This window comes from Manis pentadactyla, chromosome 4 (genome assembly GCF_030020395.1).
Source record: "Manis pentadactyla isolate mManPen7 chromosome 4, mManPen7.hap1, whole genome shotgun sequence".
Classification (NCBI taxonomy): Eukaryota; Metazoa; Chordata; class Mammalia; order Pholidota; family Manidae; genus Manis; species Manis pentadactyla.
The window spans coordinates 189,931,334-189,958,434 of record NC_080022.1 but is presented as its reverse complement, the minus strand read 5'-3'; the positions used below and the strand labels follow the sequence as shown (position 1 = coordinate 189,958,434).

Sequence of the window (27,101 nt, the reverse complement as noted above, 5' to 3'; positions counted from 1 at the left end):
ACACAGACTCAAACTCCTGCAGCTCTGGGAAGGCCTTCCTAGAGGGCTGCTCCCACACTGTTTATTTCAGACTCGCAGAGGGCAAGGGAGGGAGCTCTGTCCCTTAGACACTCGGGGGGCCAGAGGGAGGGCTCGTCACATCCGTACCCCAGCTGTCCCTCCAATTAAAGTTGCATTGTCTCCGAAGTGTGGGTTTCTAGGTCCTTGAGCCCAGTGGTGGGCACCAGGCCACTCCAGGTCAGCAAGCTGGGTCCTCCCAGCTTCGTTTCATCACAGATCTGCTTTGGAATGACACGGTTCCCACCCCACCACCTCCCCCGAAAAATACTGATGAGGCGACGATGCGCTGCCGCTGCTGAACGACGGCCCCACCCAGCTAGTCCTGTTGGTGAAATAAATAAAAAGCGTTGACAGTGTCTGTTGTTCGCTGCCCCCGCGGCCTGCACTCAGACACTGGTCTCTGGGGTGTGCGTGACCTCCCCGTTTTTCTCCGGCTCTGCCTTCAGAAAGTGCTCCACCTCCCGTGAGTCCACCCTCACGTCCGCAGGGGGCTTGTGGCGCTGCTCCTCCGGGGCCGCCTCAGGCCTCTTCTTGATGCAGAAGAGGTTGCCCAGCGCCAGTACGAGGGAGGAGGCCAGCACCTCGGCCCCGGCCAGGAGGAACACGTACTGGTAGACGTGCGTTGTGTCCAGGAGCTTGCCTGCAAAGGGGACAGTGTCTGCCCAAGGCTCCACTCACCCCTACATCTTGGCATTGGGGACCAGTGGTCACCAGTCTGGAGCCTCGTGGGTACAGGCAGGTCTCACGGGGTGGAGGGTTGCTGGAGGCCTGGAGGGAGCCGGCCCCACCATCTGCCTCCTTGGAGGCCCCCCACCAGCGGTCCTCACAGGAACTGCCTGGGCCCCTCTGAAGGAGCTAGAGGCCTGAGACGCAGCCCTGCTGCTCTCGGGGTTGCTGGGCGGGGACCAACAGGGCCAGCTGGGGAGACCCACACTTGGGGAGAGGCCCAGCCTGGACCTCGGCAAGGCTGCCCCCAGGGCCATGTCGTCGCAAATCCCACTCCGGGATCTCTCCGGCCACCAAAGACCTGACGTAACAAAAGCTGATCCTTGCCTCAGCTGTGCCCCCACCAGCATGGGGGGCACCAGAGAGGAGGAGGAGGACTGTCCTCCCAGGCCACCACCGCACCCGTCATCTGGGAGTGCACCTGCCTGCGGCCCCCTCCCATGTGGGCCAGGCCTGTCCCTGAGAGGCAGCACAGCGCGTCGACCTTCTGGCTGTGCTGGAGTGTGCGGGTCGGGGTGGGGGTCCTCTCCCTAGGGAGGGCAGGGGTGCCCGGCACTCACCTCCCGATGGGGGCCCGATGAGCACGGCTATGGCCTCCAGCAGCAGCACGAGACCGATGGCACTGGAAAATTTCTGGGTGCCCACGATGGCCATGAGCACCTCGAACTGCAGGGCGCCCACCATGCCATAGGAGATGCCAAAGAAGATGCAGAAGACCACCAGGCCGCCATAGTCACTGGCCGTGGAGCCAGTGAGGTCGGTGAAGCCATTGAAGAACATGGCGAAGCTGAAGAGGTACACGGAATAGGGCCGCACCTTCTTGAGCCCAGTGACGAAGCCGGCGGTGGGCCTGGCGAAGATGTCGATGAATCCCAGGATGGTGAGCAGGAAGGCAGCCTGGGTGTCGGGCACACCCAGGTCCTTGGCATAGCTCACCACGAACACGGGTGGCACAAAGAGCCCAAGCACCATGATGGAGGCGGCCACAGCATAGATGATGAAGCCGCGGTCCCTGAAGACACTCAGGTCCAGCAGCCGCCTGGATGGCCGCTGAGGTCCAGGCCCTGAGCCTGGCCGGGGCACCTCCAGGGGCCTCATGAGCGCGGCGCACACGCAGCAGTTAAGCAGCAGGCCGCCGAGGATGAGGAAGCCACCCCGCCAGCCGAAGTGGTCCTGCAGCAGCTGCCCCAGCGGGGACAGGGCACACAGGAACACGGGGCTGCCAGCAGCCGCCAGCCCATTGGCTATGGGGCGCCGCTTGCTGAAGTAGCCATTGAGCATGATGAGTGAGGGCTGGAAGCTCAGTGCCAGACCCAAGCCTGGAAGGGGGACGGCGGTGAGGTGCAGGCCCACTGACCCCGGCCCCCTGCTGCCTCCCCAGCACAGGCTTGGCCTCAGTGGGTCTGCCTGTGAGTCTGATGGGTGTCGCCGTGAGGGAGCCCGATGTGTGTACGGAGTCAGTCACCAACTGACATGCCCAGGAGAGACGGAACGAAGGACAGGCTGGCGCCCTGGTGGGAGGACACTCCACACTGCACCCCAGGGGCCCCACCAGGGCACGCTGCCCCATTCTTTACCATCCAGAGCAAACACACCCAGACCACCCCAACCATGGCTGGGCCCCACTCACCGGTGATGACCCCAGTGGTAAGGTAGAGTTGGATGATGCTTCCACAGAAGGACGCAGCCACCATGCCCAAGGATGCCAAGAGGCCGCCCGCAAGCATGACGGGCCGGCAGCCAAAGCGATTCACACACACGCTGCAGAGCGGGCCTGCGGGGGTCAGAGGAGGAAGTGGGGTGCAAGGGCCAGTCTCTCCTGTGCCTGCTGGGACCCTGCCTGGGGCAGCATCCCTCCCCAAAGCCCCTGCTCCAGCCCCCGACACCAGGAGAGCAGACAGTACCAGGTGCTGCAGCTCAGCTCCCACTTGCCCATGCTGAGCAAAGCACCATGGCCAGTGGAAGCCCCCCACTCGCCCAGCCGTGCCAGCAGTCTCTCCTGGGTGGTCTGTGTAGGCATCCAGAACCGAGCAGCTGTAAAGACGCCCCTGGGGCTGTAGCCCATGCCCGCGTGGCCCTCGGAGACCCGCTGCTTTCTCGCAGGAGCTCTGCTCTGGAGGGCTTCCCTCCAGGGCCCCTGAGGCCCCCAACCCCAGGCCTTCCTGCCTGTGTGGGGCTCGTCACCAGAATGGAACTGGGTGAACCCCCAGGGGCGGCCGCCCCAGGCATGGCAGCCCCTCACCTGTCCCATACAACATGGCCAGCAGGATGGAGGAGATCCACGCTGTGTCGCTGTAGCCGATCCCAAACTCGCGCATGAGCTCCTTGAAGAAGACGCTGACCGCCTTGGGGAAGGCGTAGGAGAAGCCCGTGATGACGAAGCAGCCCAAGAGGACGGCCCAGCCCCAGCCCCCGTCGGGAGCCTTGACGCCCGTCGGGCCCTCGTCGACCGCAGCCCCTCCCATGGCCAGGAGGTCTTGTTCTGCGTCCCTGAGGAGGAGGAAGCCGGGCTGAGCTGGCAGCGAGTCACAGCCCCGCAGTGCAGGGACAGACACACCTGAGGGCTGGCACCCGGGCCACGCGCTGCTTCCCCAGGCCTCAGCCCCGGCAGGAGGCCGGCTCTGGGCCGGTGCCTTGTTCCCTGAGCGCCCGCCCTCCGAGCAGGCCTGGCCTGCTCCCACACAGCTGGCGTAAAGGGCAGTGGCTTTTTTGGGCTCAGCCAGGTCTCGGGTTACCCCTTGAGGCAAGCAGACCCCAGCCAGGCCCCGTCCTCCCGCCTGACCCCGTGCCGGGAAGCAGCCTACCGCTGCTGCCGGTGAGGTTCTGGCAGCCAGCACCTGCCACCCCCCGGAGCCTCGTCTGTGGGTGGTGTCCCTTGAGGCCTGAATCTGGATGCGACCAGCCTTGCCCTCCCACCCCCAGGGGAGCAGGGCCCCCAGGACCACACCGCAGCTCCAAGGGAGAGCCTGGAGAGGAAGGGAGGCTGTGCTGCCAGGGGGCTTGGGGCGCTGGGCAGCGCAGGGCTACCCAGGAGGCAGGTGGGCATCACTCATGGCCCTCTGGTCCTTCCCTGCCTCACTGCCCCTGCCCACCCGCTCGCTGCCAGTGCCGACTGCCCCCACGCAGTGATCAACCACAGGAGGCAGCTGTTCTGGGGGAGAGACTGGGCCTGGGGCAGGCGCAGAGCCCAGGTAAGAAGGCACCTGTCGGCTGCTGGGGTCCTGACCCCTCAGGTGGGGAAGCATGGGCAGGGGTGGGGCTCCTGTCCATCCCCTGGAGCAAACTCTTCCGGCCCCAGGCTGCTTAGGCAAGGAGGGTCCGACTGGCTGTACCTGCCTCAGCCCACACCCCTTCCTGTTCTTAAGCCTCAGAAACTTAGCTTGTTGGGAGGTACACTTGCTTGGAATGCTGGGGCCCTGCTTCTGGCTGAAGGTCCTGCCCTCCATCCATCATCCCTGCCCCTCCAGTTGACCTGGTACCAGAAATCCCCTCATCCCAAGGAGCAGCCTGGGGGCCTTGTCCCTCCACCTCACCGAACAGAAGCTGTTTCAAGGAGGGTCAGCCTCGTTGCAGGCGTGGGGACAGGAGGCCAGTTCCAAGACCACGGCTAGTTCAGTCCTTCCTGCGCTGCTGCCCTCTGAAGCCTGGCCCTCTCCTCACGGGCCGGGTGCCATCAGCCAGCTGTCTGGGAGGAAGGAGCCCTGGTGTGTGGCGTTTGCCGACTGTGTGGTGTCAACATTCCCCTGCGCCGATGCCCAGGAACTTCTAAGCGGGAGGCCAGAGCCAGCAGCACCTGAGCGCCCCTCCATCACCTGCTCACCTGCCCACGAGAGTCCCCGTGTGTCCCGGCTGCACCTCCTGCCCCTTGCTCTCCAGTCCTCTTGACTGGCACAGCCTTGGGTGGCCCACTTCCGTACCTAAGGCAGACCCAGAACCTGGGAAGGACTCTGGAGTGAGGCCGGGGGCCTCTGCCTGGACAGTGGGCACAGGTTTGGTGTGGCTCTGTCCCAGGCCCTCCAGAGCCTTGCCTCTGACCATGAAGCCCCAGGCCTGGGCCTGGACAAAAGGGCGAATCACCCCAAATCCAGAATACTAGGTGGGGGCGGCAAGCGGCAGAGAGCCCTTATCCCAGTGGCATTAAACTTCAAGGTCTAATGTAAAGGAAAATGTACATTTTAGGAAGGCACTGTGATGTAGTAATACCATTTAAGGCAGAAAGCATGGGAACCCCACACTCAGGACAAAGGGCAGCAGCTAGTGTGGCCCTGGGGTGCCCGGGAGGTCGCGGCTGCTTTGGGCTGTGGGCTGATAGACATTTATTGCACTTCTTAAAATAAGTCAAGTGGTCCCTGCAGAGGCAAAGGAGAGGAGCATGTCTGGAACCAACAACTAGAAATAGGCCAACTCTATATACCTCAGGTCACAAAACAGGGCCTTTCCCTGACATTTGCCTGGTGCTCGTTGGGGTCACAGGCATCCCAACCTTTGAGGCCCTCCTGCCTGCTGGCAGTCTGTGGGACATGGGGAGTCCCCTGAACAGCACCCACCAGGGTGAGCAGAGGGCAGGTGCCAAGATCAGGAGGATGTGGTGTGTTCCGGGGCCTGCGTGGGCCAAGTGGCTACCCCAGGAGGCTCATGTTGGAGGGGCAAAACTTTGTGCCTGAACTGAGGCCCAGCACGGTCATCTCTCCCAGCAAACCCCCCTGCCTGGGGTGCCAGGCACATGGAAACGGCCCTGCCCCATTCCCACACTAGGGTGCTCAAAGTGAGGTTTCTCAGCAAGGTTTCAGTTGGCCAACGGGTGGTGGCTCTAGGTTGGGCAAAGGGATTTCAGCAGGGTCATGTCTGTATGGGGCAGGGGGAGAGAAGGGGGCCAAGATTCCCAAGAGCAAGAAGGCCTCGCCACCCAGTCTGCCTCTGGGGCCTGGGGCAGCGGAGGCACAGGCTGGCTGAGGTTCCAGGCACAGCCCTGGTGCTGCCCACTCTAGACCTGGGGCGGGAGGAGCGGCCCCCTCAGGGGGCTGGGCCCTCACGGCAGTGCAGACAGAGGTGGTGCTAGCACATCCATGGGTGTGCACTGGCCGGCTGGCCTTTGGTGACATTTACTCTCCCAGGGAAGCATGCAAACCACGTCCCCAGCCCAGAAATAACCCGCCCTCTGGGCTTCAGAAAGCTGATCCCCAAGGTGGGGTGTGCCCACTTCTAGGCCAGACAAGGCTCCGAGCTGGAAGCTGAGCAGAGGGTTGCCCAAGGAGAAGTGAGCATGAGGCCCCTGGGAGTGACCTGATCAGCAGACCACACATCTGAGCGCCCATTGCAGCCTCCTGAAGCAGCCACTCCTGCCAGCTTCTCCCTCGGGTCAAGAATGCCAGCCTCCAAGCCCCCCAGCACCCAGCTGGTGGCCTGCCACATTCTCCTCACCCTCCCCAGCGCGGCCTTGTCTGCCCAAACTCCCCGGCTTTGGGTTCCATCCCGGTGCCAACAATACCCAGCGCACCTCTGCACATCACCCCCTGGAGACCTCTCGCACCCCCGTGTCCTGTTGGCCTCTCCCACCGCTGGGGGCCCCTCCCACCACTCGGCCCCAGCCCACAGGCCTGCCGCTACGCCAGTGCAGCCCGGCATGCTCCCCTTACAAGGGCCGCAGTACTGCAGTCCCCTCACCCACCTTGGGCCTCCAGGACGAGGCACGTCCCTAGGCTCAGCGTGGTGGCTGCTGGCCCCAGACCCTGCAGCCCACCCCAAGTGCTCAGAAAGTGTGCGTTCTAGCGTTGGTGGCGGGGTCTCCGATTGGGGTCCCAGACCTTGGGGACCGGCTCCAGGCAGGTGGGGTAGGAAAGAACAATTACATTCCTTGCAGGACTCATCCATGCCAGGAGGCCTGTGAGACATACCTGAGCACCAAGGGAGCCCCTTGTGGCTAGTGCCTGGCTTCTTGAGCCCCAAGTCCCCTGAAGCCTGTGGGGGTGGCTGTGGGCAGGGGGGTGCTGGGCTCTTGGGAGAAGGGAGGGCCTCAGAGTCCCATCTTGCTTCCCCTACTGCCCCAGTGGTGCAAACAGGTAACCCGGCAGATCCAGGATGCCCTTGCCCTGCCCCCTTCCCAGGCCTGGTGCGGGATCCCCCCACCTCCCCACTGCCCCCACCTGTGTGCACGGCTGTGACGAGATCCTCTGGGGAGGTAGGAGGTGGGTGCTGGGCAAGGGTCCGCCCCAGTATGATCCCCTGAACCCTGGCTGCTAGGCCTGGCCTAGGTCCTCCACCCCATCCCCAACTGACCACGCAGCCCCCCACTGCATGCCTGGTACCCTGGCAGCTCCCAGGCGGGCTCGCCTTGTTGCAAAGGCCGGTAATCCCAGCCTCGTCGGCCAGCTGGGACGTGCCCCGGGCCCCCTCCTCTGAGCCGCTGCCCCTTCCAACGCCATCCCCCGTTGTGGTGAGGAGGCCACAGCAGGTGGCCCCGGGGACGTTTGGGGGCTTACTCTGTTGGGAGCGCCCTCCTCTAGAGGCAGTGGAAGTCAGAGCAGGCCAGAAGCCGCGCCTGCCCCAGGCTAGGACCCTGCCCAGCCTGGGAGTGCTTGGCCTGCAGGCCACGTGGACACCTGGCCCCACTGCTCACCGCCCTGCAAGCCGCGCCCCCTAAAGCCAGGGCCCTGAGGCCAAAGCCGCGGCGAGCTCCTTCCGCTAACCCCGGGGCTCCGTTCTCCCACCACCTCCCCGCCGGGCTGGGCGGGTACCACCAGGGTGGAGACTCGGGACTGGAAGGGGCGGGAGCTCTGCCCGGCGGCTCGCGGGCCGCGGGACGTGGGGGACGTGACCGCGCCATGGGAGGAGCCGCGCCGTATTGCCTGGAGTACGCGCCCTTCCTGGTCCTACCGTATTGGCTGGTGCGCGGGGCGCCCGGGGTCAGCGAGCGGCTGCGCACTGAAGGGGACCCCTTGGTTCCCCCAGCGCAGCGCGGCTCGGCCCGATTTGTTGAAAACTCCTAGGCTCCGGGCCTGGCTTCCCCACACCACCCATTTCACAGATGTGGGCGAGGCCGGAAGGTCTGCCCTCGCCCAGGCACCGCCCTGAGGAGCCCCAGTGCCAGGTGCGCCCCAGGCCCGATCCGCAGGCGCCTCCGATGGGCGGGTGGATGGCCCTGCTGCGTGTCTCCACCCGTCACTTCCCAGACGGAACGGCCCAGCCTCCTCACCTCAAGGAGCAGCACTGGCCCTTCCCCTCCACACCAGCCAGGTCACTGCAGGGACCCGCCCTGGAGCGAGTCATGCCCAGCACAGGGGGCATCACTGGCCTGTGCGTGGGATCCCACATACCCCCCCACACACACACTTCCTGGCCGCTGACCTGGGGAGCACAAACCCCCCTCCTTATGGCCCCTCCAAACAGATGTCCAGCTAGAGTCAGTGAGAGCCATTGCCTCCGGGATCTCAAGCCTTGCCCAAGGTCACACCGGGTCACTGCAGAGCCTGCTTTGGGGCCAGGCCTCCCAGTGCCCACCCCAGGCTGTGTGCACATCACAGACTGCTGGGCAGGAAGTCCCCACACCTGCCGAGGCCCTGCCACGGTGCCCTCAGAGCCCCTCTGGGGGGAGACCTCCCATCACAGGGGCCACTGCCTGCACCATGGGGCCCAGTCCAGCCTCCACGACACACTTGGCTTTTGTTCCTGTCCCTCTCAGCACCCACATGACCCCAGCAGACCTTTGGGCCTTCAGAATGAGGCAGGAGACCCCTGGGACCCACTTGCACACAAAGCACCCACCCCTGCTCTTGGCTTTGGACAAGCCCCCGTGGCTGGGGTTTCATGGGTGAGGGTCCAGTTGCCACGTGCTGTCCCTCGGAAACTCAGCCTCTCACGATCAACGCAGGGTGACTCCGTCAGCCCAGGCAGCTCTGAAGGAGCAGCTCAGGGCCTCTTGGATGAGAAGCGCACTATCCCTTACCCAGACTCCAGGCGACCCGGTGGCCAAGACACCCCTGAACGCACAGGCTTGCCGGCCACCAAGCTGGCCCAGCACCCGGGCAGGGGCACTGTGAACCCACTTTCCAGATAAAAACGCTGAGGCGCCTGGGGCCCCGCTTGGTTTTCCCACAGGTAGGGACCTGGGAGGGCTGCGGGGCGACCTTAGTTCAGCCTGACTCTGGAAGGGGCCCCCGCCTCTCTGCCCTGGGTCCAGGCTGGAAGCCGGCGCCGCAGGGCAGCTGTGGGTTGGTGAGTGTTCAGGGTGGCGGCCAGAAGGGGCAGGTGCTGAAGAAGAGGGCCGCCCGTGGGCACCCCCTCCGCGCCTCGCCCGCGGGAGCGCACGTGCTTCCCACCCCTTCGAGGAGGGGGCCCGGGCAGGTGGCAGCCCCACCAAATATAGCCCGCGCGCCCCGGCAGCTATTCATACCCGGGACCCGGCTCGGCCGCTGGGCAGCCGCCTCCTGGCCCGAGCCCAGACCCCAGGGGCGCCCGACTGAGGGGCGCCCAGGTGTGGCCGGGAAGGCGAGGTCGGGCGGCTGCGGTCCCCGGGCGCGGAGGGGGTCCCCGGGGCCCCTTGGTGTAGGGCGCTGCGGGGCGTGAGGCTCGTCCGTGCGGGGCGCCCCTCACCGAGAGAAGGGGCGAGGGGCGAAAGCGCGGGCCCGGGCGCCGCCCCCACGCCGGGCGGCTCCCGGGTGGCCCCGAGGGTCCCAGGCACCCGCCCGCGCCCAGCATCCGGGCCGCGCCTACCTGCCGCCGCTCAGCCGACGCGCGCCTCTGCCCGTCTCGCTGCCGGGCGCCGCGCCGGGGGCGCCTCCGGGCTCCAGCCGCTCGCGCGGCACGTCCCTCGCGCACGTCACCGCCGCCTGGCGCCGCCCCTGCCCGCCCCGCCCGGACCCGCGCCGCCACGGGCGCCGTGCGGGGGGGGGGCGCCCCGAGCTCCCGACGGCGCGGCCCCCGAGCGCCCTCCGGGCCCACTGGGACCGCGCGCCCTCGAGCGCGCCCCGTGGCCCCGCCTTCCCCGTGGCTTAGCGCTTAACGCTCCTCCGCTTTCTTCCCGGGGCCACTCGCCTCCATCTGCCCCAGCTCGGTGGGGGCGCGGCCAGGTCCCTCGTCCTTACAGGAGTGACACCCTCGCCCCCACGCCCGGGTCGGGCTCTCTGGTATAGACACGTGCACGCCACGCAGCGAGGTGTCCGCAGACTCCGTGGGGCTCCCGGCTCAGCTCTGGGGCGTGCAGGCCGCCCTCCCCAGGCCCCGGGGGTCTGCGCCCCCATCCACCCTCCACCGGGGAGCGGGGAGCGGCGCCCCGCACCGCCTGGGCGATATTGGGCAAGGCCATCATCCTCTCTGAGCTTCCGTTTCCGTATGTGACTCTGCGCCCTGCGGAGCCAGATGAAGCCTGTGCCCCCGGCCTGCACAGCTCTCCCCCCGCTCAGGCGCAAAGAACCCGGTCGTGGGGGCGGGAGACCTGGCCCCGGGGGCGTCCCCAATCTCCATACCCTGGGGACACTTGCCCGTGGGGCGGCGGATCCAGGTGGAAAGAACTAAGGTCCGAGGAGGTGCCTCCGTGGCTGCCACCCAGCAGGGACGCAGAAACACTTTCCACCGGACCCCAGGTCCCCTGCGTCTGCAGGAGGCCAAGGCCCTGGGCGCTGCGGACTGTCATAAAGATCCCAGCCCACCCAGGAAGGAGGCAGCATGAGCACCCATGAAGGATCAGGCCCTCCCGAGGCCTTTGGGGTGGCTCGGGCCTTGGCACATAAGGAGTCCCGGGCAGATGGCAGCGCCAGCTGCTTGACCCAGAGTCCGCTGTCACACAGCCCTCTGACAGTGAGCCCAGCAAGGCCTTCTGCTTTTGTTTGCACGTTTCACTGGTGTCTGTCAAATGAGCCCTGGCACTCCTGGAATGCCAGGAGCCCTACGACCCTCAGTCCGAAATGCTAAAGAAACTGCCATGTAAGGACACACACGTGAGGGAACAGGGAGCAGAGCCCAAGCCTCCAGCTCCCATCAGGCCTGGGACTGTGCTCCGAGGGCTGTCCCCCACTGCCCTCCCCAGCCGTCGGCAGCTCCTAGGGGCGTGCCCCACCCTTCCCGGGAATGCCCTCTTGGGGAGGAGGTGGGCATGGAAGAGGGGTGTCTGCCGGACCCATCACCTGCCCCACGTCTGATCTCCCTTTCCCTGTGCACCCAGGCCAAGGATGGGAGCCAGGCTCCACCTCTATCTCCAGAAATGAGCCTGGAAACCTGGAGAGGCTTCCCGGGGTTTTGATGGCAGCTGCCCCAGGTAGGGTGGTCAGACAGGCCTCCTGCTCCTATCTGGGGCCATATCTCAGTTGCCAAGGGGGCCTTCTGGAGCCTGATGGGGCCATGCAGAGCCCCCTATCCTCAAGCCCTGGATGGAGGCCTGCCTGTGCCACCCAGGGCCAGCCGCCAACCCGCGCCCCACGCCATCCCCACCTGCATGGACAGGACTGGGGCCAGGACAGGCCAGCTCAAGTGGAGAAAGGCAAGCCACGGGACAGGCATTCTGGCCCAGCCTCAGCTCTCTGCCCTGGGTCCTGGCTCCTGCCCCTGCCCAACTTAGGGACCTGCTGGCATGACTGTCTCAGACAGTGCTTGCTGTCACTCCATGCCATCCCTGACTCCAGGGAGGAGAGGCCATCTCCAGATGACTGACACCAGGGAGGCGAAGGGCTCCCCCAACCCCCACCCCCAGCCAGGGCAGCCTGGCCCGTCTTCCTCCCTTGCTTTCTCCAGGGCCTGTTCCTGGGGATCTACTCGGGCTCCCAGACAAACATATTCACTGCTTGACTGGCCCAGGCTACAGGCAGAAGCAGAAACAGGCTGCAGAGGCCAGACCTCTCTCTGCCCAGCCCCTAAACACCTGATTCACCTGCTCTGCTCACCCGGGGCAGCTGCCGGGCGTGGTGGATGAGGGTGTGGGTGGAGGTGTCTGGGGGGTGGGGGGTTGCGGGTGTTTGTTTTGGGTCCGGGTTGGCATGTCCCTGCTAGGAGGTGGAGGTGGTCTGGCGGGGCTGGGAACATAGTAGGGGTGGGAGTGGGCTCTGGCTTGGACCCCGGTGGGCGGTTCCTCTGGCAGCCATTGGCTTTCTCCGAGGTCATGGGGAGCTGGGCAGACAAGCCCCAGAATCTGGTTGAGGTGAGGTACGGGAATGCAGCAGAGATCCATGAGGGAGGTGCGGGGTCATGCCTGGCACCTCTGTGGACCACAGTTTCCTGTCTGTGAAGCGGCACAATGGAGCCCACCCTGACTGCTCTTGGGCTGGCCTAAACGTCGCACCCTCTCCTGAGGTGCGACCTTGTCTAGTGCACCTGGAAAACCCCGCTCTCTTCCTGTCTCCAGGGAGCTCCCTCCTCGCGCCCATTGTCCTGCCAGCACCGGAGGGGCCTAGGCCTGGGCTCCATGGTGCACCAGCCCCTCCCTGCACTCGTATCTGTTTCCAGGGCTCAGAGGAGGGCTGGGCACTGACATGGAGGACCTGCCTGCCTGGCTCTGCACCCCCCTTCCTGAAGCCTGCCTGGTACCCCTGCACCGCTCACCCCCCACCCCATCCTCAGCTGAGCTCTGCTGGCACAGGGCGAGGACAGCCGTGGGTGGGGCCCCTGCAAGGGACCAGTGGGGGTGGAAGGGCTTCTTAGGGCCCTGGGGGCAGCCCCTGTGCTGCCCTTGGTAGCTCTCGGTCCCCGTTTGTAGATGACGAGGGGAGCCAAGACGAGAGGGTCAGGACTCACGTGCAGACCTAAGCTCTGACGTGAGCATGAGGGCAGGGCAGCCCAGGCAGAGCTTGGGGGGCAGGGAGAGGTGCTGGCCTGGCTGGGCGTGGAGTGCACAGCAGCGGGAGGCAGAGACGGGGCAGCAGAGGGGCCACCTGCCACACAGCTGCAAGGCTCTGGGAACTCTGTCGCGCCAGGCTCTGTGCCTTTGCCCCTGCTGTGCCCTCTTCCAGGGAAGCCAATGAGCCCAAGCCAGTCTGTCACCAGATCACAGCTTGCTCCAAGGTGGGACTGGGAGTTGGCACTCGCCCAGGTAAGTGTGGGAGGGTCCTGCAGGTGGAGGTGGGCATGGGCTGTCCATTGTGCTTAGAACTCAACCAGAGTGCCCCTCTGCAAGGACCCGTCACACAGTGTTGGTGAAATGTCCTTTCCCCCCATCTGTAGACACAGATCCTCGGCTCTGGGGGGTCCTGGGCATGAGGAAACCACTGTGCCTGGTGCTGGAACCCCCCTCACCTCCCAGGCTTGAGAGCTGTGCTTGTTCGGTATTGCTGCATAAGAAATACTCCCAAAATGTAGCATCTTAAAGCAGACATTTATTCCTTGCCCCGTGTCTGAGGGCCAGGAATCTGGGGGCGGCTGAACCAGGTGGTCAGGGTATCTCTCTCAGAAGGACCTGCTGCCAGGACAGCTCTCCCACATGGCTGTTGGCGGGGAGCATCAGCTCCCTGTGTGGGGGCCTCTCCAAAGCACTGGTTGGGTGTCCCCACAGTGAGTGGTCCAAGACAGCCAGGGGGCCTTTGCTCTAGTCCTGGAGATCTACCACCAAGTCCAGGCCACACGCAGAAGGTGGGGCATTTGCCTCCACCTTTGGAAGGGAGGAGGATCAAAGAATTTGGAGGTCCCAGAGGCTGCTCATACCTGAGCTCCCCACCGCCTGACCCTCAGCCCTAGAGAAAAGGGAGGGGACAGCATGTGTGTAGACAGACCAGAACTGCTACCAGGGCTACGACCTCGGGTCTCCTTGGGGGGCGGGCAGCCACTCTTCCCTCCCCATCCCAGCCTGCAAGTCCCGAGGTTGTGCCTTGAGGTGGGTGTCAGCCCCCAGGCACAAAGCTGGAGAGTGAATGCCAGGCAGTCGGTGGGAGCCCTGAGCTCCAAAGCCTGCCCAGCTGGGGGTGAGTGGGCTTGATATTTGGACCTGGGGGCTGTGACTGCCCACATACCCTCCAGCTGCCCAGCCCTGATGCTGGGCTGCAGGATGCCACAGCGGCTGCCCCCTCACCTCTCCCCTCATTGCCCCTCCCCAGGCTCCTCCCTGGGGGCTCCGGTGTGACAGTTCTGTTTCCCTGGGCTGCTGAGAGGTTGTGAACCCTTCACCCAGCTGGGCCTGCTTCTGAGGGTGGCGACCGCAGGAAGCGCTGCCAATGCACCGTGAGGTGGAAGGCAGAGTGCAAAGTTGAGTGCTGTTTTTTCATGGTTTTGCTTTAAGAAATACACAGATGCACAGGTGGGGGTCAGAAGCACACACCCCATATTCAATATTCTCCTTTACACTTTTCTAGAATTTCCCAGTTTTCCTGCAGGGAATACCTATTACTTTTTCAAACTGAGGTGATATTCATGTAATGTGTAATTATTATATAAACTGTACAAAATCAGTGGCATTTAGTGTATTTACGATATTGTGCAAACACCAGCTCTCTCTAGTTTCAACACTTTTAATCACCCTCTAAAATCACTCTGTACTCATTAAATTGTCACCCCTCATTCCTTCCTTCCCCACCCTCTGAGAACTGCTCATCTGCTTTGTGTCCCTATGGATTTATCTATCCTGGGATTTATCTATCCACTTTCACTCAGCACAGGGTCTTCAAAGTCGATGCACATTGTGGTCTTACCGCCCCACCCCCTTCTAGGACCGAATGACACTCCATTGCGCAGATGCCCCGCCCTGGTCATCCATTCATCTGTCGGTGGACATTTGGGTCATTTTCACCTTTTTGCCATTATGAATAAAGTGGCTATGAACATTCCTGTAAGTTTCCATGTGGACATATATTTTAATATCTCTTGGGTATACACCTGGGTGTGGAATTGCTGGGTCACATGGTAACTCCATGTTCAACTTTTTGAGGACCTGCCAACTCCTTTTACACATTGCATTCCCACGGCAGTGCATGAGGGTTCCTGTTTCTCCACATCCTCGGCAACACTTATTATTGTCTGTTTTTTAGAAGTCAGAGCCGTCCTAGTGGGTGTGAAGTGGTGTCACAATGTGGCTTTGATTTGCATCTCACTGATGACTAATGATGAGGAACATCTTTTCATGTCCTTATTGGCCATTTGTCTATCTTCTTTGGAGAAATGTTTATTCAAGTCCTTTAGCCATTTTTTAAATTGAACTTTTTGTCTTTCATTAAGGGTTCTTTGTAGGCCCAGGGTCCTCATTAGAGAGTTTTATATTTCATAGGTAGACCCATTTTGAGTTGGTTTCTGTATATGGTGTGAGGTGATGATCTGAGGATGTCCGGGTGTCCTGTCACCATTTGAAGTATGACTTTCAAAATTACAAAAGTAAAGGTATGTGTCCAGTCTGCTCCCATGTTTAGACTGGAGCAGGCATTGCCAGACAGGGGCCTCCCTGTAGGGTAGAGGCCGCCCTGTGTCCCCTTCCTCACCTTGGAGGAGCAAAGCCCTGCCCCAGCCCCTTGTCCCTGCAGCACCCTAGCCTCCAAGGAGGACCACCCAAGCTGGAGGCCTCAGTGGTGGGCATGGGGCAGGAGGCGGTGCAGGGAGGGGAGCAGCAGCCCTCCCGGCTGCAAGGGCGTGTTGTGTCCGGAGCCTCAGCTGCCCTGGGTGCCACTAACACTGCAGGGCTGGCCCCGCCTGGGGAGGCCGGGCCAGGCCATCAGAGACCATCTCTCCCTGAGGCTGGCTGGGCAGGTGGGCCAACGGCTGGAGGGCTCAGCCCTCCCCTTTCAGCTTGTCTTTTGGTCTGGAGGCTGGATGGGGAGTGACCCTGCGCGTTCAGGCTCCCCCTGCCCTGCCTGCTGCCCCGGCCCCTGGGGTGCTTTTTCTCTGCCTTGCTCCACTCCGCCTGCCTTTGGGCCCTTGGGTCAGGCAGCCACCGGGGTCTGTTGCCCTGCCCCATCCTGAGCTGGGGAGCCCTGGAGGGGGGACTGGGACACGGGGGTCATGAGATGGGGTCGGAACTGTCGCTTCTTGTTTCCCATTGGTGGAAGCCCCTCGCTTCCCTCTCGGCCACTGCGCCTGCCCTCTCCCTGCCCTGGTCCCCCCAGGCCTGCACCCAACAGGCCTCCCCAGCCTTGGTCCGTGTGGTCCCTGCTGCCCGTCCCACCCTCCGCTCCTCCTGGAGGCCCCCAGTCCAGGCTCACAGCACACAGCAACTCTGCTGCCCGTGGCCTGTCCCCCACCACCATGTCCACCAGCTCAGGGGTGGCTGCTGTGGAATGTCGCCTGCTTGTGCCCCTGTCCACCTTGTCTATTACTGTTTGCTCTCAGCCCTGGCCAGAGAGAAGTGTCACTAAGAGCAGTAGGGTGGCCAGGTGAGGACCCAGGAAGCATCTATAAAGGGCTGATGGCCAGAAGCACCACTGCAGAGGGCTGGGGTGGGGGCCCCTCCACTGCCTGGGCCTGGCCTCTGGTACCCACAATTTCCTGAGAGGGGGTCCAGAACAGAGCTGTGGCTACACGACCTCAGTGGGCAGCAGCCTGCTCCATGGGCTGTGCACAGCCCGAGGGTGGCGGAGCCATACCTGCTCTCCAAGTGAGGCATGGCACCGTCACAGGCCAGGGGCAGCTGGGAAGCTGGCCGACACTGCACAGACCCTCACTCAGGTGCCTTGCCCAGGGCATCCTGGCTACTGCATAGTGCCCCCTACTCCCTGTCCAGTCCCCCAGCCCTGACTCCCAAACACAGGGACCACTTCTCAGGGCTTGTCTGCCTGGAGCCCCGAGGGCTTCCCCATGCCTCCTGACCCCTCTTCTCTGTCCATACCATCTGGGGAGTGCCGCAACCATTCTCAGGGCCCTCAAACCACCTTCACAGTGGCAACCTTGAGATACCCTTGCAGCCCAGGACCCCCGAGAACCCCGAACGCCCCTTGGCCCTGCAGACTCCCTCCTGTGCCCCTGAACCTCAGGCAGCCATCTGGGTTTCTTTCTTCCCCACATTCCTATATCCAGGCTGGGCAAGTCCGATGGCTCCTTATGCCCTGGGCTGTGGCCCCCCAAGTCTGGGAGGGCCCGTGCCCACCTAGTGCCTGGAGCAGAGCCCAGAGCAGAGCACACAGCGAGTGCAGGTGAGTGAGGGGCGTTTGGGAAGCGCTCTCACTGGAGCCGCCGGCCTGGGGCCTGGGGCCTGGGGCAGCCCCTGCAGCCTGAACCCCATGCAACGGCCAGAGGGGGCCTCCCAAGCCAGCCCTTTGGTCCGCAGCCCAGGCTGGGGCTCTGTCCTCTCCTCCTCGGCCACCATTCTCAGGTCTCACCTGCTCAGGAGGGCTGCCTGGTGCCCCAGCTGACGCAGCCCTGCCCACATGCTCTGCCCACATGACCTGCCTCGGCCTCCTCTCGCCAACCTCGCGGGGCTCTGTACTTGCTGAGGTGTGACCCAGGTGCGGGCCCATCTTGTTCCTCCATTTTGCTCTCTAGCCATCAAGCTTGGCTCACCGGGACTGGCCACCACCCGAAGTTACAGCCCGCCCTAGTTCCCCCAGTCTCAATTTGGGGCATCCTTGCCCCAGGGGACAGAGGTTGTGACCCCAGCCCCTGCCTGGTACTTGGAGGCACAGGAAAATTCTGAGGTGGAGGATGGGCTTCTGGGCCTTCACCAAGCCAGAATGGAGGGCAGGACAGGACAGGAGCCAGGCCTTGGCGAGGAGCCAGGCCCTGCACCACGGGGCTGAGGGGGTGGGGCTGGCTGCTGGCCGAGCTCTGAGCACCCCTTCCGGCCCCACCTTCCTGCTCTCCGGGGCAGCCCTCTGGCCTCAGTGACTCAGCGCTGCAGCCAGAGGAACTGCGGGTGGGGGCGGACCCGGCCTGGGGGCGTCTGACAGCCGGCCGGTGGTCCCTCGCCCCTCACAGTGGTGCCCGCTTGAGGGCAGGTTCCACATGAGGAAGCAGAGGGCCCGGGACCTGTCCACACTCTGCGCGGGGCCACTCGCCCCCCTGGTCTCCCACCTGGTTTTTGCATTTTCACCCGAGTGGTGGGCCTCATGGGCTCTGGGGTCTTGGCTGCCGTGTGAACACGCTGCAAGTCCCGCAGCCCCCACGTCACCTCCTGGGCTGACGTCTGTGCGGCAGCAAAGGCAGGTGGATGCCACCCCCTGGGCACGGTGGCTCCGGGGATCGTGCTGGTGAGGCGTGCGCCTCCCCAGTGCCTACCCGTTGGCAGGCACCCCTTTGCACCAGCCTTGGGGGAACATCTCTTCTGTCCTGCCTATGTCCCCAGCTTGCAATGACCCCCACAGCCCTGCGTCTGCCACCCGGCTGTGACCTCTAGGAGGCAGCCACGTTGGGCCCGTGGTCTTGTCCCTTCCAGGACTGCTGCCCTTCCCACCAGAGCTTCTCCCTGGTTGTGGAGCTGTGATGCTGGCTTCCTCTGCCCCAGGGCACCCCGGGTTTTGGGGGGACGGGGACCATCTGGCTGGCTGGCTAGGGTCTGGCACACACTGCGGATGAAGGGTGCCTCCCACTGAATACCCCATCTGGGTCCCCACTCCCCCAGGACCCGTTCTGGAGGTGTCCTCATGTGCAGAGGCCCAGGCAGCAGGCCACACCTTTCCTGCTTCTGAGGCCTAGAGCAGATGGAGAGATTCTTGCCACAGGCCCAACACAGTGTTTTCCTAATCCAAGGGGAAGTGACTTGCCCAAGGCCATGCAGGTCAGTCCCCAAGCCAGCGCCACCCCAGACCCCTGTGCCTTTGGGGCCTCATGAGAGGCTGTGGAGGGCTCCCACTGTGAGCTCAGCTCCCCACGCCATGAGTCAATGCCGAAATCGGGGGACTGGAGTGATCAGAACTGCAGCCTCCTCGAGCAGCCCCTGGCACTTCCTGTGTCCCCTGGGGGCACTGTCCTGGGAAGCCATCCCCTGCCAGGATGGCTGCCTGCCAGCGGTCACTCAGAGGCCGAGGTCAGGCTGTATTCCGGGATATGGGAGCCACAGCGCAAGCCCAGCCCTTCGAGAGATGGCCCTTCCTGGTTCCTGCCTCCCCAGCCTCCCCGTGACAGAGCCAGCCTGCCACCCAGTGTTGGCATCTGCTCTGGGCCACGCGCTGGGGCCATGCTGGGAGCAGGACAGACCCATCTCTGCCGGTGGGCAGCCTTGGCCTGGTCCTGAGTCCTTCTGCCTCAGTTTCCTCATCAAGTGGAGAGAGTTCTTGGACCATCCTCAAGGGTGGCTGTGAGGGCCCCTGTGATATTGGGGCCACCCCACATGACACACCAGGGAGCTAGGCCCCTCAGAGCCTGTTGGCTCAGAGGGAAGGTGTGGCACCAACCCCTCATGTCCTCTGGTGACCCTCCAAAGGTAACTCACAAGCATCTACGAGCTCCAGCTGTGTGCTTGGGGTGGGGGGTCAGTCTGATCCTGTTGTGCTAGTCACCAAGCTTCCCTGCTGCTTCTGAGTCTGTGATGGGGTGACCACAGGGTGCCCTGTGGAAAGCTGGCCGTGGGGCTACCAGCCCATCGCAGGCCCAGGTTTGAGTGGTGGCCCCAAACAGACCTGTGGAAGCCCTAGTCCCCGGTACCTCAGGATGCGACCTTACGGGTGTAACTAGCTGAGAGGAGGTCCCTCTGCAGTAGGGTGGGCGCCTGATCCAATGTGGCTGGTGTCCTTGTGGAGGCCATGTGATGACGGACGGGGCAGAGATGAGGTGAGGTGCCTGAGGGCCCGGGGCGCCACAGAGCGCCATGATCGCAGGAGGCTGGAAGGGACCTGGCCAGGGCCTTCGAGGGGAGCAAAGCCGACACTGTGGGTTTGGATTTGTGGCCCCCAGAGCTGCTGTCTGTATGCGTTTGGGGTTGTGTATTATGGCAGCCCCAGGACACTGACACAGAACCTGCCGCTGGGCAGCAGCGGGGATGCAGTGGGCTGCACAAAACTTGCCAGCCCTACCACCGCAGGGCAGCAGGGCACCTGCCTGCAAGGGGGCAGAGGCATTGTGAGTGAGGTGAGGTCTTCTGTGCTGGGCCCTGCTGGACGGGGTGATTTGCTTGTGAGGATTCATTGGTTCGTGCACAGAGCAACCTGCTGTCTGCTGTGTGTTCAGCTCATCAGTTGTAAATTAAGAGAAAAAGCAAAACTGGCTTTGTAGGCAGCCTAGCAGACAGGCTGGGAGAACATGGAGTCTGGCCTGCCTGCCGGGAGCCAGGCAGGGAACCCAGTGGAGAGTGCTCAGGGACCAGAGACACAGCGGGTAGGCTGTCACGGGAGGAGGCTGCTGAGCGGGTCAGGCTACCGGGTCACTGTGTGTTAATGTCACCTTGGTGGGCCCTGAAGGGCAGGGAGCCACTGGGGAGGTGGTCACTACATGCTGGTCAGATCAGTGAAGGGCCTGAGCTGGGGGCTGAGCACTGGGGTGAGGGGCACCGGCCAGACAGGACCAAGCCTGCAGGGTCCAAGGGGCTCAGAGGGGCAGACTCTGGCACCAGCACATCCCTCCAAGCCCCATGGACACCCATTGAGCTAATGGGCATGGGGCATAGATAAGGGGCCCAGGGAGGCTGAGTGGACAAGAGCTCAGACCTTAGAGGGGCCGTGGGGGCTGGCCAGGTGTGACTGTGGCGAGTCCCCCTCTGGACTCCCCAGAAGCCTTAGCTGGGGCTCAAGCGATGGGAGGAGGGGCTGGGAAGTTGCGTGTCACCACAAAAGGGTGGTAGGAGCCGGCGCCTGCCATGGGAAGCAAGGCCATGCTGTGTCCTGAGCCACCCTCGGGTCACGGGCAGGAGTGGGCCGGGTTAGGAACGCGGGCCGCGAGGTGAGGAGGTCACGCTCATCGCTGGGTTGGTCCTGTGGTCCTTCAGGAGCCGCTGTCTTCAGCAGAACCTTCCTTGCTGTTAACTGGGTTGGGGTGCTCGTCTGGCAGCACCAGTTTGGGGACCAGTGCAGGGCAGCCAGCATGCCTTCCAGGTGAACACAGACTGACAGAAGCGGGGACTACGGGTGGCTGGAGGCTGTCCTGGGCCTCTGGTGCCCATCCCTGCCTGGAGCCCGAAGGTGCCGCCGTGTAGGCGGGCTGCGCATGCGTTGTCTCCACTTGTTGGGACAACTTCTTCTCCAGCCCCTGTGAGCCTGCAGACGCTGGTGAAGAGGGTCCCAAGTATGGGGTGGGGACCTTAGTAGAAAGGTTGGCTTGTTACTGCCGTGAGGAAGGCTGCCTGCAAGGGCGGTTTTGCTGCTTAATTGCAGCTGGACCTGCCAGACAGCCTGAGCCCCTAAGCCTCCCATCCCAGCGCCCACCCGGGCAGCCCCACCAGCCTGAGCGCCCGCCTGCAAGAGCGGAGACCCGCGCACCCCCACGGCATCTGGCCTCACTGCTGGAGGATCCACGCACGGCGCACTGACCCCGTGGAACAACCCGCCACACCCCTCATGCGGCCCCGGGCCCTTCTCCCGCGTAGGCACAGGCCCTCTCCGCTCCGGGCAGCCCCCGCCCCGGCCCGCCGGGGCCGCCAACACTCGGGGCTACGAGGCGGAGGTTCGGGGAGCCAGAGTCCTGGCGGTCCTGGGCCCAGCTAGGGAAGCCTCGGCCGCCTCCCCGCCACGCCGCAAGGCCCCGGACCCTTCTTCCTCACTAGACTGACCCCAGCCTGGGGTCGGGTGGGTGGGGACCCCAACTCCATCCGCCCCTAAGCTCCCGCGCGCAGGACCTGGCGGACGGGAGGAGCCGGAACCCAGTGCCGGGGCTCGCGTTTCCGGCCGGCGGGATCTAAGCCCTGCACTGCGCGCGCAGAGACCGCGCCGGCGGACTGGGGTCGCTATGGCAACGCAGCGGCCGGGGAGGCTGCTCCGGACAGGCGAGCCCGGTGAGGGGGCGCGGGGCGGGCGCGCGGGTCAGAGGGCTCCGGGCCTCGCCGGCTCTCGGAAGGGCGGGTGGGGACTCGGGAAAGTGCCTCCATTGACCGCCTCTCGGATCCCTTTTCAAGGTTTTCGTGGCTTTCACTGGAAACACGCGAGGCCTTCTAGTCCCGCAGGACCCAGCCCGCTCTCGCGGGGACGCCGAGCCCGCCCGGGCCGGGGCGCGGACTCCGTGGACCCTGTCCCGTGGGCCCCGAGCTCCAGGGCAGGGCTGTTCCCGTAGCGCCACATCGACGGGGCGGGGGCCGAGGGCGGGACCCGCTGGTGCCCCGCGTGCTGCCCCCCAGCCCTTTCAGGTGGACGGTGGGCTTCACCACCGGAGCGCCCCGCGCCCGAGCCCCGCAGCCAGGGAGGGCAGATTCCAACCCAGGCTGGTTCGGATCGGTTAGGACGAAACAGTTTGAGGCTTACAAAAAAGTTGCGTAAGTAGTACAAAGATTTACCCTGTACCTTTTGCCCTAGATTCCCCGAAATGTCAGCCTTGTGTATTACCACAGTTCACTTGGCAAACTGAATGAATCAGCGCTGACGCGAAGCCACGCTGCGGTACCCCCAGGTTAGGACAGGCTCGGCGCCAGTTTAGGGATGACTTCGTTCTTTTCCAGGGTCCCAGAAAGGACCATCCGTGTCTTCCTAATCTCAGTTAGGCCGAAGCAGTTCCACGGTCTTCCTTTGACTTTTATGAATCAGTTATCTGTAGCGTGCCCCTTAATTTGGATTTACCTGATGTTTCCTCAATGATTGATTGCAAGTTATGCATTTGTGGTAAGAAAATCTCAACAGTGAAACTGTGCCCTTTTCAGTGCTTCACAGAAGGAGGTACATGATGCCAATCTGTCCCTTTACTGGTGATACTAATTTTGGTGACATGGATTAGGAAATGTCTTCCAGGTGTTTCCATCACAAAAGTTACCATTTTTTCCTTTGTAAATAATAAATATCTTATTGGGAGACACTTTGAGATTATGGAAACATCTTGTTTCTAACTATACTTTCTATCACTAATTTTAGCACCCACCAGGTGTTTTCCAAAACAGTTGTTAATGTCGAATTCACCAAATGGTGATTTTTCTGTTTCCATTATTCTATTTATTTCCATTATTACATTTATCAGTTGGAATTTTACAACAAGAAAGAAACTTCCCTTCTCCCCATTTTCCTAGTTATTCATTTATTTATGTTGATGTATTTTTAGTTCCATAGGCTATAATCCATTACTATCATTTATTTTGTTGCTCTAATTCTCCAGATTTGGGCATTACGAGCCCCTTCAAATTGACCTCTGTGTCCTTTTAGCATGGCCCCAACGTTTTTGAGCACTGTTTTTACTTTCTGTACCACAAGATGTTCCAGGCTCATCCTGTGCTTTTCTTGACCTAGCTCTAAATCAATCATTGCTCTAAGAAGTGCTGATTCTTTTTAGTTAGGAAGATGGTGAGTAGAAACCAGTATCTGGGTGTAGGTATGCTCATTGCTACTGGGGTACCATTGTTTTTTGGCTTTCCCAATGGGCAGAGCTAGAAGACATGTATTTGTATGCACCATACACATCTGTATCTATACATTTCTATTTATTAAGAATTGAGTTTATATTGATACCTCCAATTCCAACCGGTTACCAAGGGTTCACTCTACATTCCTTTTCCTCTCTAAATCTGGCTCCTATTGTCTTCAATATATTTACCTATTTGCTCGATCTTAGACTACACATAATGTAATCTCAGAATTGCCTCCGTATTTCTGTGAAGAGTAAACCTGTGAACTGGAGTCTAATACTTGCGCGTAGTTGCTTTGGTTTTTATCCTTAGAATATATATTTAAAAAACTGTTTTACAAAGTTACTTTAGTGCTTTTATGTTATTCATTTGTAATAAAGTTAGGTTCACTTGTTCTCTTGTTTATAGTTCAATTTGAGTCCTTACTGATTTTAAGTTTTGGTATGTGAAACATTTATATGGTTCTAAAAGTCAGCAGAGTCTAAGCTCTTAACTACTAGAGTATTCAACTTCTCTTCCATTTTAAATCCATTTACAAACTTCATTTTCTTTTCAGCAAGGGAATTTGGCAGGTGTAAATTCAGATAAAGGACTGCATACCCCTACTTCAGTGGTGCCCCTCACCCCTGGCAAGTGCCAGTGATGGGATTCAAATCGATCTGTGGCTCATCTCTCTTATTTCAGGTTTTACAAATGGTTGTGGGTACTCTTTGGCAGTCAGTGAAGGATGAGGGTCATGGGCCCGTAATTTTCATTCCCTAGACCCCGTTGAAGATTGTGTATACTAAGTTTATCCCACACAGCCTGTGTTATGATTCCAGAGGGTGCCAGCACTGAGCCACTTGTCCTGAGTGCAGAGCAGATGAGCCATCTCTGGACTTTTCTTCAAGTCCTATGAACATGTTTTGTAAATTAAGCTCATGAAATGTATTTACAGAGCAACAACAAGACAACATTCCTTACTGAAGTAGATTTAGGTTCTTCTGCTTTAGGAATGGTAGGAATGGTGGAGCTTGTCTTACTGGAGGTTGAGTGGGAAGCCAGATGCATCTGGAACCATGGTTTTTCAGTGGAAGGAGATAAAAGCAAACCCCTGCTTTGGATGTCTCTTTGCCCAGCAAGTGTGCCTAAGCAACTTGATTATAACCATCTACTGATCCTTAGTCCTTAGGATGGTCTTTTTGTGGTTTAGAGTCTGCAACTATTGACATTTTATTGAGGTCGTGCAATGCTTTTCCAATTAACTTACCAAATGCTCTAAAACAAACTGCACCAAATTTTTGGTTAACCAAACAGAAGTGTGATTGATTCCACTGTCACATCTGTGGATTGGGTGACCTGCGGGTTCATCTCTGACTCTGACATGTTTTCCTCTGATGGTCTGGTTGTCTTGTAGAGGGCTGAGACTGTCAGGGACAGAATCCTCCTCTCGTGCCCCTTCCCTGTTTACCCGGGATATAGTCACTGCGGCAGCCTGATGGGGAGCGGGTACCACCAGGCCAACACAAGCCCCTTGCAAAGCCCACTGTGCTTGCAAAGTCCTTTGTTTTCCACATAGCTCCTTTTTATAGTTCCCTGGGACTCATCCTTCATCTTGAATCATTCCTCTGAACGCTGAGGCTGGCTGTTAAGAGGACTTGGCCAAGGATCCTGTTCATGGCTGTGGCAGTCTTGGCCCTGTCATAATTTGTAAAGAAGTATCTGAGTCCCTCACTAATGGAAGATGCGGGCTTCTGAGCCTCTGTCTTGTTGCGCTCTGCACCCAGAGCACCAAGCCCCAGGTGCAGCTAGCTCCCTTGACCTCTCCCTGGGCTGGGCCACACGCTTAGGGTCACCCACTGCAGACCTGGTGGGTTTCAGGTGAGCAACTCCTGAGCTGCTCCACACTGTATTGTTTGCAGCATCATGTAAACATTAGGCGTGCATTCAAGCTAGCTGATTACTAAGGTGGTCTTCCAGAGGGGCTCTGCTGCCTGTGTCTGTTTGGGGCCTGCAAGTTTTCCATGAGAGGGAAGCCATGGCTTTCATGAGGAGTTAGTTCCATCTTCCTAAGACCTGGGGATTTCCAAGTGCTTTTCAGACCTGACAGGTAAACTTCCAACATCCCCTGTAGATAAAAGAGAAAGCTCAGTATTTCACAAAAGAGAAAGTCAAAGTGATGGGGTGACCTAGCATGATCCTGGTCTGTCCCCTGCTGAGGTAGGCCTCCTGACCCCACTGGTTCTTCTAGAACACTGTGGATGCCATGGACCAGGCCAAGTTAACAGTGGCCCTTCCGCTCTTGGGAGACTTCTGCATTTCCCCAGAAGTTTTATTGTGAGCTCTCATGAAAACTGGGTTCTTGCTGGGGACATCTGCTGCAGACAGACAGATTGCACCCAGACTTTGAAGCTGTGCAGCTAAAGCCAATGAATTTCAGCCCCAGGGCTTGTAGGACCAGCCTTTGGGATTTGCACAGAAGCAGGGCAGGCTCCTCTGTGGTGGGGTAAGGAAGGAGCAAGCCCTGCGCATACTGGGCTTTGCCTCTGTGGTCCTAAGGGCCGCGGGATCTGGTGTTCACAGTGGAAGCTGGTTTCTGTCTGGGGAGCTGCTGGAAATCCAGACGGAGCTGTGGTGAGCGATATGGACAGCCTCTTCCCCAGGGGTCTTTGCATACTGTGCCAAGCAGCCTTGAAGATGGTCAAAGCCTTGGGCACAGTGTCACATGATCAGGGTTTTTTTTGTTTTGTTTTTAAATTTTTAAAAAAAATTTTGGTATCATTAATCTACAATTACATGAAGGACATCATGTTTACTAGGCTCCCCCCTTCACCAAGTCCCCCCCATATCCCTGTTCACAGTCATTGTCCATCAACATAGTAAGATGCTGTAAAATCACTATTTGTCACCAAGTTCACAGTCACTGTCCTTCGGCATAGTAAGATGCTGTAGAATCACTACTTGTCTTCTCTGTGTTGCACAGCCCTCCCCGTGCCCCCCAACACTATACATGCTAATCGTAATGCCCCCTTTTTCTTCCCGCCCTTGTCCCTTCCCACCCCTCCTCCCCAGTCCCTTTCCCTTTGGTAACTGTTAGTCCATTCTTGGGTTCTGTGATTCTGCTGCTGTTTTGTTCCTTCAGTTTTCTTTTGTTCTTATACTCCACATATGAGTGAGATCATTTGGTACTTGTCTTTCTCTGCCTGGCTTATTTCACTGAGCATAATACCCTCCAGCTCCATCCATGTTGTTGCTAGGGGTAGAATTTGTTTTTTTCTTATGTCTGAATAATATTCCATTGTGTATATGTACCACCTCTTCTTTATCTATTCATCTACTGATGGACACTTAGGTTGCTTCCATTTCTTGGCTATTGTAAATAGTGCAGCGATAAGCATAGGAGTGCATGTGTCTTTTTCAAACTGGGCTGCTGCATTCTTAGGGTAAATTCCTAGAAGTGGAATTCCTGGGTCAAATGGTATTTCTATTTTGAGCATTTTGAGGAACCTCCATACTGCTTTCCACAATGGTTGAACTAATTTACATTCCCACCAGCAGTGTAGGAGGGTTCCCCTTTCTCCACAGCCTCGCCAACATTTGTTGTTGTTTGTCTTTTGGATGGCAGCCATCCTTACTGGTGTGAGGTGATACCTCATTGTGGTTTTAATTTGCATTTCTCTGATGACAATCGCTGTGGAGCATCTTTTCATGTGTCTGTTGGCCATCCGAATTTCTTCTTTAGAGAACTGTCTATTCAGCTCCTCTGCCCATTTTTTAATTGGATTATTTGCTTTTTGTTTGTTGAGATGTGTGAGCTCTTTATATATTTTGGATGTCAAGCCTTTATCAGATCTGTCATTTTCGAATATATTCTCCCATACTGTAGGATACCTTTTTGTTCTATTGATGGTGTCCTTTGCTGTACAGAAGCTTTTCAGCTTGATATAGTCCCATTTCTTCATTTTTGCGTTTGTTTCCCTTGCCTGGGGAGATATGTTCAAGAAGAGGTCACTCATGTTTATGTCTAAGAGATTTTTGC

At 60.2% G+C, this 27,101-nt stretch overlaps 3 protein-coding genes across 18 annotated transcripts in view; 2 read left to right on the top strand and 1 right to left on the bottom strand.

The window, feature by feature from the left end:
* CSNK1D (casein kinase 1 delta) overlaps positions 1–416 on the top strand; it is a 32,992-nt gene extending 32,576 nt beyond the window's left edge. For all 4 annotated transcript variants that reach the window (XR_005029919.2, XR_005029917.2, XR_005029920.2 and 1 more), the window contains one exon: positions 188–416. The gene's annotated coding sequence lies outside the window, so the exon portion shown is untranslated. The remainder of the gene's footprint in view (positions 1–187) is intronic.
* SLC16A3 (solute carrier family 16 member 3) lies at positions 24–9,634 on the bottom strand. Of its 10 annotated transcripts, none has more exons than XM_057501879.1 (7): positions 7,660–7,813; positions 4,607–4,703; positions 4,320–4,471; positions 3,029–3,276; positions 2,417–2,560; positions 1,347–2,105; positions 24–700 (listed from the first exon to the last, which is right to left on the bottom strand). In XM_057501879.1, the coding sequence occupies exons 4-7, from the start codon at positions 3,249–3,251 to the stop codon at positions 447–449; spliced, it is 1,380 nt and encodes a 459-aa protein (XP_057357862.1). In that variant the 5' UTR covers positions 3,252–3,276; positions 4,320–4,471; positions 4,607–4,703; positions 7,660–7,813; the 3' UTR covers positions 24–446. The 10 variants fall into 10 exon arrangements, with proteins under 10 accessions (XP_057357862.1, XP_057357861.1, XP_036766611.2 ...); XM_057501878.1 differs by having other exon boundaries at positions 4,320–4,467; XM_036910716.2 differs by lacking the exons at positions 4,607–4,703; positions 7,660–7,813 and adding an exon at positions 9,496–9,634 and having other exon boundaries at positions 4,320–4,467.
* Positions 9,635–21,412: 11,778 nt separating this feature from the next.
* CCDC57 (coiled-coil domain containing 57) overlaps positions 21,413–27,101 on the top strand; it is a 118,563-nt gene continuing 112,874 nt past the window's right edge. For 2 of the 4 annotated variants that reach the window (XM_057501869.1, XM_057501871.1), the window contains exon 1: positions 21,413–21,535. In XM_057501869.1, coding sequence (XP_057357852.1) covers positions 21,490–21,535 — 46 coding nt within the window. In that variant the 5' untranslated portion in view covers positions 21,413–21,489. The remainder of the gene's footprint in view (positions 21,536–27,101) is intronic. The other 2 variants (XM_057501870.1, XM_057501872.1) reach the window with 1 other exon arrangement.